This window comes from Lipotes vexillifer, unplaced genomic scaffold, assembly GCF_000442215.2.
Source record: "Lipotes vexillifer unplaced genomic scaffold, Lipotes_vexillifer_v1.1 scaffold43, whole genome shotgun sequence".
Lineage (NCBI taxonomy): Eukaryota > Metazoa > Chordata > Mammalia > Artiodactyla > Lipotidae > Lipotes > Lipotes vexillifer.
In genome coordinates this window covers 379717-395033 of record NW_006770037.1, presented here as the reverse complement: position 1 = coordinate 395033, position 15317 = coordinate 379717, and the positions used below count along the sequence as shown (strand labels likewise).

General features: G+C 48.5%; 1 protein-coding gene across 1 annotated transcript in view; it reads left to right on the top strand.

The window, feature by feature from the left end:
- NID2 (nidogen 2) overlaps nucleotides 1-15317 on the top strand; it is a 77694-nt gene that overhangs the window by 16308 nt on the left and 46069 nt on the right. Inside the window, 4 exon segments of the mRNA XM_007445993.1 lie at nucleotides 883-1595; nucleotides 11673-11822; nucleotides 12254-12499; nucleotides 13722-13922. Of these exon segments, the coding sequence (XP_007446055.1) occupies nucleotides 883-1595; nucleotides 11673-11822; nucleotides 12254-12499; nucleotides 13722-13922 (1310 nt within the window).

Here is a 15317-nt window from a genome sequence, read left to right as displayed (position 1 = left end):
GAGTAAGATAATTAGGATGTGCACTGACTAGTGTATTAGTTTTCTGACATAATGTGGATGTTCAGAACACGGGCTTTGGTGGTAGTGCTGAGTTCAAGTCCAAGCTCTGTCAGTTATTAATTGTGCAACCTTCAGACGATTAATCTCTCTAAACCTGTTTTCTCCTCTGAAAAATCGGTCATGATCACTGCCCCTACCTTGCAAGTTGTGTTGAAGAATGTTAAACACTTGGCATGTAACTAACTCTCAAATAAAAAATATTGTTTAAGGGTTTGGCAAAAATGTTTAAGCATATGTTTTCTTGAGTTTGTTAAAAGTAGAGGAAGGATAGGGCTTCCCTGGTGGCGCAGTGGTTGAGAGTCCGCCTGCCGATGCAGGCGACACAGGTTCGTGCCCCGGTCCGGGAAGATCCCACATGTCGCGGAGCGGCTGGGCCCATGAGCCATGGCCGCTGAGCCTGCGCATCCGGAGCCTGTGCTCCGCAATGGGAGAGGCCACAACAGTGAGAGGCCCGCGTACTGCAAAAAATAAAAAAATAATAAATAAATAAAGGTAGAGGAAGGATAAAATATTCCCACATTCCCTATTTGTTTTCAAATAGCCATTTAGATAAAACATGTAGAGCAGAATTCTGATTTGAGGGTCTGGCATTCGGTAGACACATGGCCTTTGAAACCCATTGTTAAATAAGAGGTAGTTTACATCAAAATTCCAGTATAATCTTTAGTTACCGTGTAAGTCTGGTTTTATTTGGGTTTCCTGCCAGTGAAAACTCTGAATCTGGTCTTAATAGTCTTTCAGTTTTAAAATAAATCGCTCACCTTTGTGGGAAGGTGGTGGATGGACACTTTTGTCACGAAGTCCTATTTCCGTTTTATTTAGACACAGCAACCTGGGGATTCCTGGAGTGTGGGCTTTTCATATCGGCAGCACCTCCCCGTTGGACAATGTCAGGCCAGCGACAGTTGGAGGAGACCTTTCCAAAGCCCACCCTTCGGCTCCCCTGGGACATTCCTTCAGCCATGCTGCGGCCCTGGAGGGTGACTACACTGAGGACAACTTGGATTATTATGATGAGAATGAGGAGGACGTCGAATACCCCTCCCCTGCTGAGCCAGAGGAAGCATTGAATGGCCACAGCACAGTCGACGTTTCCTTCCACTCGAAAGCTGATTCGAGGCCGTTAGGAGGTGGGATCTCTCCGCCAGATTCTGACCTGGCCTCCCCTTTGCCACGTCCAACATCTAGGGATGGGCCTGAAACAGACTCTGCCACCTTGAACCCTCAAACCAAAGAGGGGAGACCTCAGGAGGAGATAGATGCCCCGGATTTAAAAGGCCAAGTTGAGTCTTCTGAACAGCCGGGGAGCACAGTCCCTGCTCCACCAGAGACTGGAGATTCACTGGATCCTTCCCAGCAAGCCCCGCCTCCCTACCCAGATGGACGGGCACAGCCTGCAGACAGGGATGTTCCTCCAGCCCATCCAGGAGGAGAGGCCGTTCTTCCAAATTACCCGGGACCAGATCACACTCCACCCCTGGGTCGCAGGAGGCAAGTGGTCGGAGTGGAGGACGACATCAGTTCCAACACCGAGGGTAAGTGGGTTTGAACCCCGGGTACAAAGAATTCATTGAAAAAAAATGCTGATCTTCCAGAGAGTCGTGAATTTTCTCTCAGGCGAGTTGAGGAAGAGTTTCGCAAAAAGAAGCTTGGGGCTGATTTCTAAAACCCATTGTTTCAGGAGATGGAGTATCCTTCCTTTGCCAAAGAAATCTTGGCAGGCAAATTCTGTTTGGAATCTCTTGACCATTACTAATGTTTTATTTATTTATTTATTTATTTTTAAAATGGGCCTCATGAATCCCGTGGGGAAGAACTGGGGTTGCTCGTGCCAGCTGTGCTCTCACGTGGAATGAAGTTATTTCAGTTTGAAAGTTCAGCAAAGGTAAAGCGTTTTGAGGCTTCGCACACATTACAGTAATGGAGGGCTTCAGGCTTTAGTTTCAAGCAGCGAGTTGTGCTGGCTCGGATAAACATTCCGGATTCTTCCTCTGTGATGGGATGACCCCGGTGCTCCCCTTGCTTAGAGACACGGCGGTGGGCTGTGGGAGAGGGGACCCCTGGGGAGAGAAAACTGCGAACCACCTGTGTCTTGTCATTTCTGGTTCACGGCTGTGCAGCTGTGCTAGTCAGCTCCCTGGAGCCTTGCCCTCATTTCATGACTCACTGACCAGAGCAAGGGGCCAGCAGAGAAATGCCCAGGGGAGGTGACGGTTAATTAATACAGACACGGAGCCCATGTCACCTTCTTTTGAAGGCGAGACTTGTCATGTCAGCTCTTTCTTCCCAGTCAGGGATGTAAACACCTGAATGGGAAACTGGCCACGGATTCATCCCATTTGTTCCAGGGGCTGCGCATCTGACCTCTGACAGGAGGAGAGAGGTCAGAGGTGAAAGCATTCTTTAGGACCTTTGTTTTTTTTCCTTCACCTTTTCTGTTTCCCATACTTTTTATGGTAAAACAGGTTGACCTAGCAGAGGGTCTTCCAGGTGGTTCTGCTGTGGTCCTGATCTGCAAGAATTTGCTTAAAGAAGCCCTTCCTTCAGGAGAGGTGAAACTGTTTTGTGACTGAGGCAGCATCGTGTAATGATTAGAGGGAGAACACTTGTGTAGGTTTGAATCCTGGCTGTCACGCTGTCTGGGTGACACTTTATGTAGCGCCCAAGCCTCCAGTTTCTCCTAAATTTGTCGAGAGGATTAAAAGAGATCATGAAGTTCTTAGGCTAGCGTCTGTACTAGTTGGATCTTAATCAATGGTGGCTGCTGTTACTATTTATAGAGGATTTAAAGCAGTGGGAATGGGGGTGGGGTAGTAGAGAATGAAGAGTGGGCTTGTTAAATACTTGTGCCTTAATTTGTGCCTAAGGACCACGTTTCTCTCAAGTTGAAGATGTGAAGTTTATTGGAAGGCTTCAGAACCTTCACACCCTTCTAATAGTCTCCTGAATTTTCAGCATAAGTGCTGTATATCTAAACAAAATGTAAAGCCAAGTATCAAAGACACTTTGATCAAAGAGATTTTTGAGGTAAAGATGTGCTCCTATGTGGTCTTTTCATTTGTGGGTTGTGATTTCCTGCTCTGGGAAGAGCTTGGAATATTAGAAAGCAGATCCCTGGAGTGAGTTGTTAAAGGGTTAAGAAGAAGGGGCTGCACATCCTGCTTTGAACTGTGAGGGGCTGGATAAGCTCGAATAGCTGTAGGGGTCTAGGGCACTGGCCATAGAGAAAAACAGGCAGCAGCCAGACCCCTCGCGGGGCATGACTATGATATTTATCAGCTTCTGGATGACGTCTACCACTGACATCTTAGAAATGGCAAAACGCCTTCGAAACAGCTGGTTAATACAATGAAACATTTAGGAAAATAAATCTAACTAGAAGTTTTTGAAGCTCGAAGAAAAAAAAAAAACCCCACCATATTAGCAGACAGGGAAAGCTTTAAAACTTGAAAGCAGAAAGGGAAAAATGGGTGAACCTCCGGTTTCACTTCAGGCTTTAGGAAGACTCGGTATCCATGGGGAATTTGTTCCAGGATCCCCCCACAGATACCAAAATCTCTGGATGCTCAAGCCCCTTAGTCAGCCCTCCGTATCCACGGTTCTGCATCCTCAGGACCCCCAACTGCGGATTCCCCTAACCGCAGATCCTTGACATTGCACAGGATCCGCGGAGATACCGGGGAGCTGACTGTATAGAACCAAGCAATTGTTAATTACTTGGTTTTTCTTGGCAGTGAACTTTGTTTTTTCAAACAAAACATTGGCATCCCAGAGGTCCATCAGGCAAAAGTGGACTCCCTCTGGGAAAGCCAGTGGGCGGGGTGGCAGAGACTCACACCAAAGAGCGCCTGCTAACTGTCCAGCCTCAAGCTTTTCCTACTGATGCAGTGGAGGAGTGTGGATTTTGGTGTTTGATGGAGTTGAGCTTGATTCCCAGCTCTGCCATGTGGTTTGGGATAAGACATTTTCTCTGTTTGACTCTCATTTTCTTCAGCTCTAAAATGGAGATAACGTAGATCTCATCAAAGAGTTGCGAGAATTAAAATTGGGCATGGAAGCACCGTGCCCAATAAATTTTAGTTTCCCCTTGAAGCTTCATAGTAGTCAGCTTGGTAAACCAAGAAATTAAAATTTAAAGCCCTCCCCCAAATATCTCTCCCTTCTCTTTAAATTTTTTTTTTCCCTCTTAGGGACTCTTTTTACAGACTTTTTATTGAGAAATCTAGATTCCTTTTAGATCGTGTCCACACCAGGCAAGAATGTCCCAATTTCACTCTAGTTCTAGCCTCGAGCGTATTATTTGCTTTGTTCTGTTTTCGTAGACCACAGAACTGGCAGTGAATTGGATGCACAAGCTTTCTCTGTCTCAGGGGTCTTACTTCTCCAAGCAGCTCTGGAAGCTTGTTGTCAAACCAAAAGTTACCTGAGCACCTGCCATGTGCCCTTCTCTGACCGGGGCACGAGTGAAAGTTTTCACTGGTATTTATCAAATGTCCACTCAGACTCTGAGAGGAAACTTTGCTTGGATTGCACTAGCACAGTTAATCCTCAGAATTGCCCTGTGGGGTAGATACTATTATCCTTCTCACAGTACAAAGAAGGAAATTGAAGGCTGAAAATACTGAGTGATTTGTCTGCGTAAGAGGCATGATTTGTCTGCAGCGAATCCATGGAAGATTAGAGCAAGCTGCCAGGTAGCACAGCGCAGGGCAGATTCACCTGTGGTGCCATCAGGGAAGTCTTCACGGAGGAGGGGCGTTTGAGCCAGGCCGTGGGGTCGGAGTCTCAGTTTAGAGAGGGAGAAAGTGGGGCATATTCGGGACAGAGGAGTGACAGGAGTGGAGGTGGTGAGGTGGAAATGGAGAGGGAGGGAGTGAGTGAGTTGGGGGCGGGGGATGTGAGAGGCAGCTGCCACTGAGGCTCCAGATGCCTAGGACCAGAGACTGCCGGTGTTGTAGGCAGCAGGACAAGCTTGATTCACAGGGGTCGTAGAGATTTTTAAACCTGCCCAGGTGGTGCAATGGGAAGCTTAATTTGACCTCAGTCTGCATGATGAATTAGAAAGGGGGAGGGACACCTGGCTTTCAGAGACCTCACGTGTTCTCACTCCACAGTGGGATCCTGTTGATTCTACTTAGACGGCATTCACGCAGGGCAGGCCCAGGGTGTGAACAGGGATTTCCCTGTAGCTTCTGGTCCAACTCCACTTCTGGCCTTGGGAGAGGCCTCAGGAATGTGTTGTTCAAGCAGCTTCTACCCTGGGATGAATTCGACCAGGCTCTGCTGCCCAGCCCAGCCTTCCAGGCACAAAAGCCCCTCTCCCAGGTGCACCCCCAGGTTGCTGAGGGACTGTGAACAAGAGGACCCCCATACCTGTGAAGACACCTGCACAGGAGAGCCTACTAGTCTCACGATGGTGGATGTAACCCTCCCCCCACAGAAAAACAGGGTCCTAATAACTGTTTGCCCAACGAGCTTCACTATGTACCACACACCCCCAAAACAGACGAAAACTGGAGGGAAAAGCATACCACTGTTTTTCATTATACAGTTGGATGTGGTTTTTCTTATTCATCTATCATTCTGTGAGGTGGGAAACCTAAGAAAAATCTGTCCTGCAGTGAAAATGTAGGTCCTTTTGCTTGAGGTGGCAGGAAGAGCTGTTAAAAGTAAAAGCTCAGCTGCCAGGGGCAGCCCTGCGCAGGAAGCCCTTCGTCCCTGTTTGCGTGATGAACCCGGTCTGCTCCGTGGAGCCTGCTGGCCTTCCATGTGGCCGGGCCAGGGCAGAAGACGAGCGCTTAAGTGTTTCTGGAGAAATGAAGACTGAAGGATGGGTCAGAACAAATGCAGAGGAGTTTTCCATTTGTGTGGAAAACTCCCAATTAGGACAAGTCTCAAGTACCCTGGCAGCACCTTTGTTTCTTTTCCCTTACCTAGCCCCCTAACCCTACTCCATTTTTCTTTCTGTTAAGGATAAGAGAAGAGTGAAAAGCATTAACTGGGAAAAAGAAATGACGTTTAAAAAATCCTCACGTGAAATTTCCTTTAGCAACAGTCTAACCTCAGTTAACAAAGCTGCTGCAAACTGAGCTCATTCAAACCTGGCTGGCCTCTGCCCTCCTGCTGGGCCTGAGCTGCCAGCAGACTTGTCCCTATCGTTTTTGACTCTCTGTGATAGGAGGTGCCAGGCAGAGCGTGGGTCCCTGGAGGGTCTGGAAGACAGCCTGCCCCAGTGGGTAAAATTCAGAAGAGAGGAATCTGTGGAATGAAAACTATATTTCTCAAAGTTTGGCTCTAGTCCACTTGTGGCTATTTCTCCCGTGGCCCTGGTTTAAAATGCTGATTCCACACCCTTCCTCCACCTTCTGACCCAGAATCTGCCTTTTAATTTATTTTTGTAATATTTATTTATTTAGGCTGCACCGGGTCTTAGTTGGGGCACACGGGATCTTCAGTTGTGATACGCGGGATCTTTCTTTCAGCTGCGGCACGCATGCGGGATCTAGTTCCCTAAGTGGGGATGGAACCCAAGCTCCCTGCATTGGGAGGGTGGAGTCTTACCCACTGGGCCACCAGGGAAGTCCCCAGAATCTGCCTTTTTAAACCAGGTCCCCTGGTGATTCTGAAGCCCATCACACTTGAGTACTGCTGGTGTAATGGAAGGGGCGTGGGATTTAGAGCCAGAAGATCCTATAATCTTTGTGGGCCTCATTGGTGTCATCTGTAAAGAGGGGATACAACCTCCACACCAGAATAGGAAGAAGTGTGTGAGAACACATTCAAAGCTGTGAGGTACAGAGGCATAGAAACGACCACAGAGAAAGAAAAAGTGCCACTTTGTTTTTGCATCTGCTCACTGCACATCCCATGCAGCTGGGATTTAGACACTGATTCCCCACCTTCACGGAATTCAGCATCTTTGAATCTACGTGCAGTTCCCATAGAAATTTGAGAAGTCACGTTGCCCAGAAGTCTGGCTTTTCTTCCCTGGTTAGAGAGCCACACGTGGGGTCACATTTCTAGGTCCTGTTCTCCCCCTTCCTCAGGGAAGGGAAATGGCTCCTGGGCTCCCGGTTCTCTCCACTAAGGATCTTCACATGCCCCGCTTGGGGGTTTGGCCTAAGTGGGCCATAAGCACAGCGTTCCGCTTCTCAGCCAGGCCAGGAATGAATGCTAGAGCATTCCCTGAAATCCCAGCCACCCCAGGAGCTAATTGGTCAGATGAAATTCATTCACTACATTAATCAGCATTCTTTGGCTCAGAAATGGAAAGTTTGCAAATATCCTGAACATTTTCGTCACTGGACGTAAGAGTCACCCCAGGAGTGGCTAAGGTACAGACTCGTGGGATCCGCCCATCGAGTGTCTGAATTGGTAGGTCTAAGGTGTGCCCTGGGAATTTGCATTTTTAACTGGCATCCCAGGTGGTTCTGATGCAGTGGTTCCCAGAATCCATAGGGAGGAACGCAGCTGTCCCTCTGAATGGTTGAATAGTGCCTTGCTGAGGGTATAAGTCCCTGTTAGGGGCGGGGTGAGGCTTCCCAGACGCCTCAAAGGCGTTGCCAGAACTGATCTGCCACAAACCTGCTCCAGTAAATGGCACCTCCAGGCTTCCAGTTCCCACGCCAGGAAATGAACATCCCTGTGGACCCCTCTCTTTCTCCTCTTGTCCTCCCCACCCCGCTCCCCTTCCCTCTCTCTACCCTCCTCCGACTCCTTCTCTTCTCTCCTTCCATCCAATTCATCAGCAAACCCTGGCAGCTCCACCTTCAAAGAACTCCAGATTTGGTCCCTTCTCATTCTCTCCACCAGGACCTCCTACTATCAAGGCACCGGCTCATTCCTGAGGTTCCTGTAAGTCAGACTGTGTCACTCTTCTGCTCCCCAGCAGCGTCCCCCTCCTCGCTTAGACTAAAGGCCAAATCCTTCCCTTGACCTGTGAGGCCCGACGGGTGAGAACTGGCCAGGATTACCTCTCCCGCCTTCTCCTGTCTCCCTGCCCCCGTCCCTCCCACGTGCCCGGCCAGCCTGACGGCATCTCTTACCCCTGCTCATCCTCCCCTCTTCCAGGCCTCTGCCCAAAGCTTATCCTCTCCCCAGGCCCTCTGTGGCTGTGTCATTTAAAAGAAGCAAAGTCACTTCCGCCTCCAGCCCTCTTGTTCTGCCCCGATTTAAGCTTCTGCACAGTTCTTTTTTTTTTTTTTTTTTTAACATTTATTTCTTTTGCGGTATGCGGGCCTCTCCCGTTGCAGAGCACAGGCTCCGGACACGCAGGCCCAGCGGCCATGGCCCACGGGCCCAACCACTCCGCGGCATGTGGAATCCTCCCGGACCGGGGCACAAACCCGCGTTCCCTGCACCGGCAGGCGGACTCTCAACCACTGCGCCACCAGGGAAGCCCATCTGCACAGTTCTTGACACCATCCGCCGTACTGAATAATTGACCTGTTTGCTAACTGCTGCCTAAAGGGGGGAATGTAAGCTCCAGGACAGGAGTTTTTGTCTCTTTTCTTCTCAGCTGTATCCCTAATTCCTAGTCCAGTGCCGGGCCCATAGGGAGTGCCCGATAAGTATTTGTTTGAATTACTAAAAGAATGAAAGAAAATTGTAACAGGTATTTACCTTTCATCTAAGCTGACATTGTCAGTGTTACACGTGCACGTCTGCATGTGAAGGCAGGCACGGAAAAGGGGTCCCAGTGTTCCTCTGTCTAGGAGCGCACCCATATTTCCCCAGTGTGACTGGCATGGGCTGGAAGGCTGAGCCTGTGTTCTTGGCTCAGTAAGTCCTATCCTGGGCATGCAGCTCTCCACACACACACACACACACACACACACACACACACACACACACAGTTGAAAAAGATCCCCAAGCCAGCTTACCAATAGTTAATTTAACCCATCGTAAGTATAGTTTCAGTCTCATAATAGCCTTTCATGGGGCCCTAACTTATTTTTTGTTAGAAACGTGCGGTCTGCGTGTCCATGAACTTGTAAACTTTGTCACAGTTGCATTTGTAAGTTGCTGGCTGCACTGCTGAGCCTCTCTGTTTACCCATAGAAAAGCCATGCCTCCTCCTAGTATTTTAGTTCGATTAACCCAACTCAACACATCTGTAGTCCTCCTCCAGTTCATCTCTCCCTGTTGCATAATCCTCTCAGAAGAGGGATTGGGCGGAGGAACGAGTCTTCACAAAACAACAAATAGAGGGAACATAATACAAACCCATCATTTCTTTAATTTGAGGGCAGAACAGTGTTAATGTGGTTTTATTTTTACCTGAATTTCCTGAAAATGACTACCTTTTAGTCCTGCATCAATTGCCTTTTTACCTTGGTGCTCAGAAGTACGCTAAGAAACAACGTGATTTCCGGCAATGAGGTGTGAGAAGGGGTGTCATCCTGATTTTGGAGAGGAGGAAACACACGGTGCATTTCTGTGGTTTCTGCAGAGCCACCTGAGTCAGGTTGCTGTTGGACGTCAGAGCTTGGGACCCTCTGCTGCCCCTGCTTCCCTTGTGTTCTGGAGGAAGAGTCCTGATGGCAGCCGATGCCATGAACACACAACTGTGCCAGTCCCTCCAGGGGCCGCTTCTTAATACTTGTGACTTTTTAGAGCTGGAGAAACCCAAGGTTTTGACAAGTTACATTCATTTATTTTTTACCCAGACTGGAATTTTTCCCCCCTTATTAAACCAATGGTATAGTTAATGATACATCGTTTTCTCACAGCAACCTCTTATAATCTTCTTTATTATCTATTCTGTCTTTCTGCCTTGAGTTTTGTGTCACTTTCCTGTTTTAAAAAGTGTTCATGGGGGCTTCCTTGGTGGCGCAGTGGTTGAGAGTCCGCCTGCTGATGCAGGGGATGCGGGTTCATGCCCTGGTCCGGGAAGATCCCACATGCCATGGAGCGGCTAGGCCCATGAGCCATGGCCACTGAGCCTGTGCGTCCGGAGCCTGCGCTCCGCAGCGGGAGAGGCCACAACAGTGAGAGGCCTGCGTACCTGTGTGAAGCCTGTGTTGATTAACCCCAGTCACCTGAGCAGATCCTTTGCCTGGCTCTCATGATCGATGTCCTTGGGCTCTGCTGGAGGGTGGTTGAGTGCAGCCGTTAAGAATCTGGAGCCAGACTTCCTAGGTTCAGATCCCAACTCCGCCTGTGTGATTTCAGAAGAGTCACCTTAATCTGTGCCTAGCTTGTTTACCTGCAAAACAGGGATTAAAAAAGTCCCTGCTCTTGTGCAAGTTAAAAGTTAATAAAGTTCGTAGAATAGTACCTGGCATATATTAGGCACTCTTTCAATGTTCACTTTGTTATATTCTCACTTGCTGATACAAGTCTATGCTGACTCCATTGTTACTTCTATGGTGCTACATTCCCACCCTGCCCCAACGTTGGTTTGTTTTCTGTTCTCCCCGGAATACTGGGTAAGTACTGATCTTTCCATTTCTTCTTCCCCTTCCCATTTCCTCCTTTTCAGACCTAGATGTGGAACACAACTGCCACCCAGTTTTTCCCAGGAGCAGGTTATCTGTCTTCCTTGGGAGCCGGCACCTCACAGCAGCACTGGAGTCTAGCACTAGAGTTTTGTGCCATCTTTGCTCAGTCAGCTCCTGGAGTCTCCACCCAACTCCTGCTCTGGGGGATGCAGAGGCAGAGGTGTGCACAGCCACTTTGCCTCCTGGTGGCCGTGCTTGGGATTGGGATCATCCCCCGTGTCCCGGACAAAGCTTTCTCTTATCTGTCAGCAACCCCCAGCCACACCCCAATTCCTTGGCCATTCCCTTTAGGGACAATATCATCTGCTCCAGTTCCTTTGCTTCTTGGTAGCACGAATGATTCTCTTGTTTTTAATGGGCAGAATAAGCGAGAGCTGGAAGGAACAGCTACTGGAGCACTGAGCTTACCCAGGTCCACACGGCTTCCTAGAGAATGGTGACTATGGCCAGTCTTTCCGCTGCTGCCCTGACATCTGGCTCGGGCCACACCCACCACGAGAAACCCTGCAAAGGCACAGAGCCTTGGGCTCCCTGTTTCCTTCCCCTCCATCTCCACCTGCCTCCTATACACTTTCTTTAGGGTGTGTGTGTGTATGTGTGTTCTTTCTTCAATGCCCTTCTCTTTCAGAAAAGAAAATTTTTTTATCTTCAAGTTCAGGGTTACCAAAAGTAAAAGAATGGTTAGACATAAGACCGTGTTAGTTAGTTTTTCTCTTTGGTCTTCCTCTCGGGAGCTCATAAATGTTAGTTTGAACCGTAAAAAATTGCTGACCTTTGGCCATTTTTGACCCAGAACATGGCAGTTCAACCTAACACGTACTTCCTGGTTGGCTTTCCTGTCGCTGCACCGAGGGGCGCAGTCTCATCTTGGCTCACCAGCTCTGCAGAGAGACCAGATGGGAGCAGTCAGCAGTACTTGTTGCCAGCAGACAAAGCAAGTTAATTCCCCTGAGTTGAATGTTATTTCCGTCTCTTAATCATTAAAACCCCATTTGTTTATTACAATCTAAATGGATTTTATGGAGCAGATGCTGTGTCCGTGATGAACTTTGGCAACCATGATGCTGGAATCACTTAGTCCTTTACATGCAAGTTTGTTTTACTTTCCAGTCTTCATGTACAACACTGCCAACAAGGAGACCTGCGAACACAACCACGAGCGGTGTTCCCGGCACGCCTTCTGCACTGACTATGCCACGGGCTTCTGCTGCCACTGCCAGTCCAGGTTTTACGGGAACGGGAAGCACTGTCTGCCCAAAGGTGAGGGGTGCTGGCTTGATTGGGGCGGGGGCTGCTCTGGGTCTGTTTCTGTCGCTTGCTGTTTCCAGCTGCCACTGTGAACTCTGTTTATGGACCTTGTGTCTCTACTGCTTGAATCAAAGCCCAAGCAACTTGCAGGTGCTCCGTAAACGTTTGAGGAATGAACATGTTTGGGCTGATTTCCCAACTTGAGGATTAAACAGAAATGTTTCCTCCCTTTTGGCTAGCTCCTTAGGGTGCAAGTGGACAGGAGAGAGGGAGGATGGGAGAAGTGAGATCAAAGGCAGGTCTGTTTCGTACCTAGATGGGTAGCGGCTGGGTTAGGGAGTCGTGAAATGGGCTGAAGGTGGAGTGTGGGGAGTTGTCAGTGGGATAGTTTTATCTGTGCATGTGGACAACGGTCAAGGCTGACGGGGTTTGCTGTCTCTCAGGGACACCTCATCGAGTCAATGGGAAGGTGAGTGGGCACCTCCGCGTGGGCCACACGCCCGTGCACTTCACCGACGCGGACCTGCACGCTTATGTGGTGGGTGACGACGGCAGAGCCTACCTGGCCATTGGCCACATCCCGCAGCCCGCCGCCCAGGCCCTTCTCCCGCTCACGCCGATCGGAGGCCTGTTTGGCTGGCTCTTTGCTTTAGAAAAACCAGGCTGGGAGAACGGCTTCAGCCTCACAGGTGAGGAGGGCCGCAGGTCACCATGGCTTTGGCAGCGTGGAGCCTTGGGTTTTCATTCAGTAGTCAGTTGTCCAATGTTTCAGAGCCACACAGGTGTAGTTTTTCTGCCCCGAGGTAGTTGGGGATGGTTTGGCCTTGCAGGACTGTTTTTAAAAGACAGTGATTTCTTCTAAAGGTTCTCTAGGTTGTTCTGAGAAATAGGATGATCCCATTTGGAGCATTCGTGCTCTCTTACCCCGGTTTGTTGAAGCTTCTTTGTCAGACTCCATGTAATTCCGTTGTCACTCACAGATCTGCCAAAGAGGGATGCAGGTGGTAGTTCCAGGGCATCTGGAGATGATTTTACTTCATGGGGGTGGGGTGCCTTTCCTCTTTGTCCCCTGATGACTCTGATCTATAATAGTATAGACAGTGCTTCTCAGACTTTAACCCACCTGCACATCACCTGGGGCCTCGGGAAAGTGCAGGTTCTGATTCAGTAGGCCGGGGGTGGCGGGCCTGGGGTGTCTGTGATCCTGTTTTCCTAGCAAGCTTCCAGGAGATGATAATGCTGGTCTAAGGACCACCCTTTGATAGCAAGGGTGTAGAGAATACTTCTTGGCTTCTCACCTCACTACCCCTTTATTGCACATAAAGTGTGACAGAAACGTTCTTGGCCCTCCAGCTGTAGAGCTCAATAGGCATTTGTAGGATCTTGCTTTTAATCAAGTTTTGATAAAACCTTGAGTCAAAAGTAGATAAATAAAATACAGTATACCTAGTTACATTTGAATTTCAGATAAACAATTAATAATTGAATAATTTAGTATAAGTATGCCCCAAATATTGTATGGGACATACTTATACTAAAAATGTTTTTTATTCATCTGATATTCAAATGTAAATGGGTGTCCTGGGGAGTTTTGATGGTTTTTATTAAGTCTGATAGCCATAGAAAGAGAAAGGTCAAGGATGTTCCTAGGGGTTTATTTTTCACAGAAAACAAGTTCCTACAAAGAGAAGCAGTGTGAGATGGGATAGAGTGGAACCATGCTCTTCAACAGAAAGTTCGGGGAACTGATGAGATCAACAGCTGATAGTACTTAACCTTGGTTATCAGATCTCCTTAGGTACCATCCCCAACAGTAGGAGAAACTGGGAAGTGGAAGTATGCACTGGTGATTATTGCTGGAAGATGCAAGGCCTCCTTTCATCCCTGTGCTGGATTTTTTTTCCTCTCCAGGTGCTACCTTTATCCATGACATGGAAGTTACTTTCTACCCAGGAGAGGAAAGGGTTCGAATCACTCAAACTGCTGAGGGACTGGACCCGGAGAACTATCTGAGCATTCAAACCAACATTCAAGGCCAGGTGCCTTACATCCCAGCAAACTTCACAGCCCACATTGCTCCCTACAAGGAGCTCTACCACTACTCGGACTCAGGTATGTGCGGCCAGTTCTCCGTAAAATGGGGATGGTGCGCGTCTCACGAGATAGTTGTGAGGATTATGTGAGTGACTACGTGGAATGTCCTTATAGAACTGTGTGACACATGAAATGAGCTCAGTGTTGTTTTTATTATTCTTGTTATTTTATTAGTGTGAGAAAAGTGATGGCTGTTGTACATAAGAATATCAACATCCCTACCCAATATTTGCAGATAATAATAACATAATAACAACCTTGTCTATGGGCTGGGGAGGGATGATATAATTTTGTACAGTTTTTAACCGTCCTGCTCTCTGGGCTGTGGAAAAATATTGATTATTAGAATTTATACTTGTTCTGTAACCTTGTTTCAGCCTGCTTTGAAATCAGAGATGCCGTACAGTGTTGTAAAACTACCACTAGATTTGGAGTCAGAAGACAGGAATTCTTATGGATGTGTTTAAAATATGTGGGGAATAAGATCACTTACTGTCTGAGAGCTTATTTTCTCATCTTTAGAATGAGAATAATCACCCCTTTTCTGTCTCTCTTACATGGTTGATATGTGTAAGGTGTGATGTGTTCTGTAAGACACCCCCTGATTTTGAGATGCTGCCCCAATCTCAGTTGCTGTCCTGCAGCACAGGGGTTTGTTTTGAGTTGTGCCTTTGCTTCTCGTGCGGTGTGAGAGCTGGAAGCCAGGCAAGAGGTACAGGGAAGAGAATGGGCAGCAGAGATCTGGCCTGGGCACAGGGTAGCTGATGGCTAGAAAACTGCCTGGACTCCCAACTCTGCACTCAGGTGGAGATAAAAACCCGCGCCCCTTTCCCCAGAAGCCTCCAGACTTAAGTGCAAGGTGTTGGAAGTCTTCTGTGCACTGATGGATGGATTGGTTGAAAACTTGGGGGGAGCGGGGTAGTCAGGCCAACTTGAGTTCCAGTTCCAGCTCTGCATACAAGCTTTGCTTCTTATTTTATTTATTTATTTATTTTTGCGGTACGTGGGCCTCTCACTGTTGTGTCCTCTCCCGTTGCGGAACACAGGCTCCGGACGCGCAGGCTCAGTGGCCATGGCTCACGGGCCCAGCCACTCCGCGGCATGTGGGTTCTTCCCGGACTGGGGCACGAACCCGTGTTCCCTGCACAGGCAGGCGGACTCTCAACCACCGCGCCACCAGGGAAGCCCCCAGCTTTGCTTCTTAGACTACTTAATTAACTCTCTAACCTCTGTGAGACTCTCCACACAAGATGGCGGGGCCCACCTTACTGGCTGTTGTGAGGAATAAATGAGGCACAGCTTATAGAGTGCTGGGCATGGCTGGCATATAGTAAAGTTATTCTTTGCGAATATTGACAGCAGTGATTATACCTCCTCCCTCTCAGTGCTTTGGTTTTACATCTACGTGGGTTC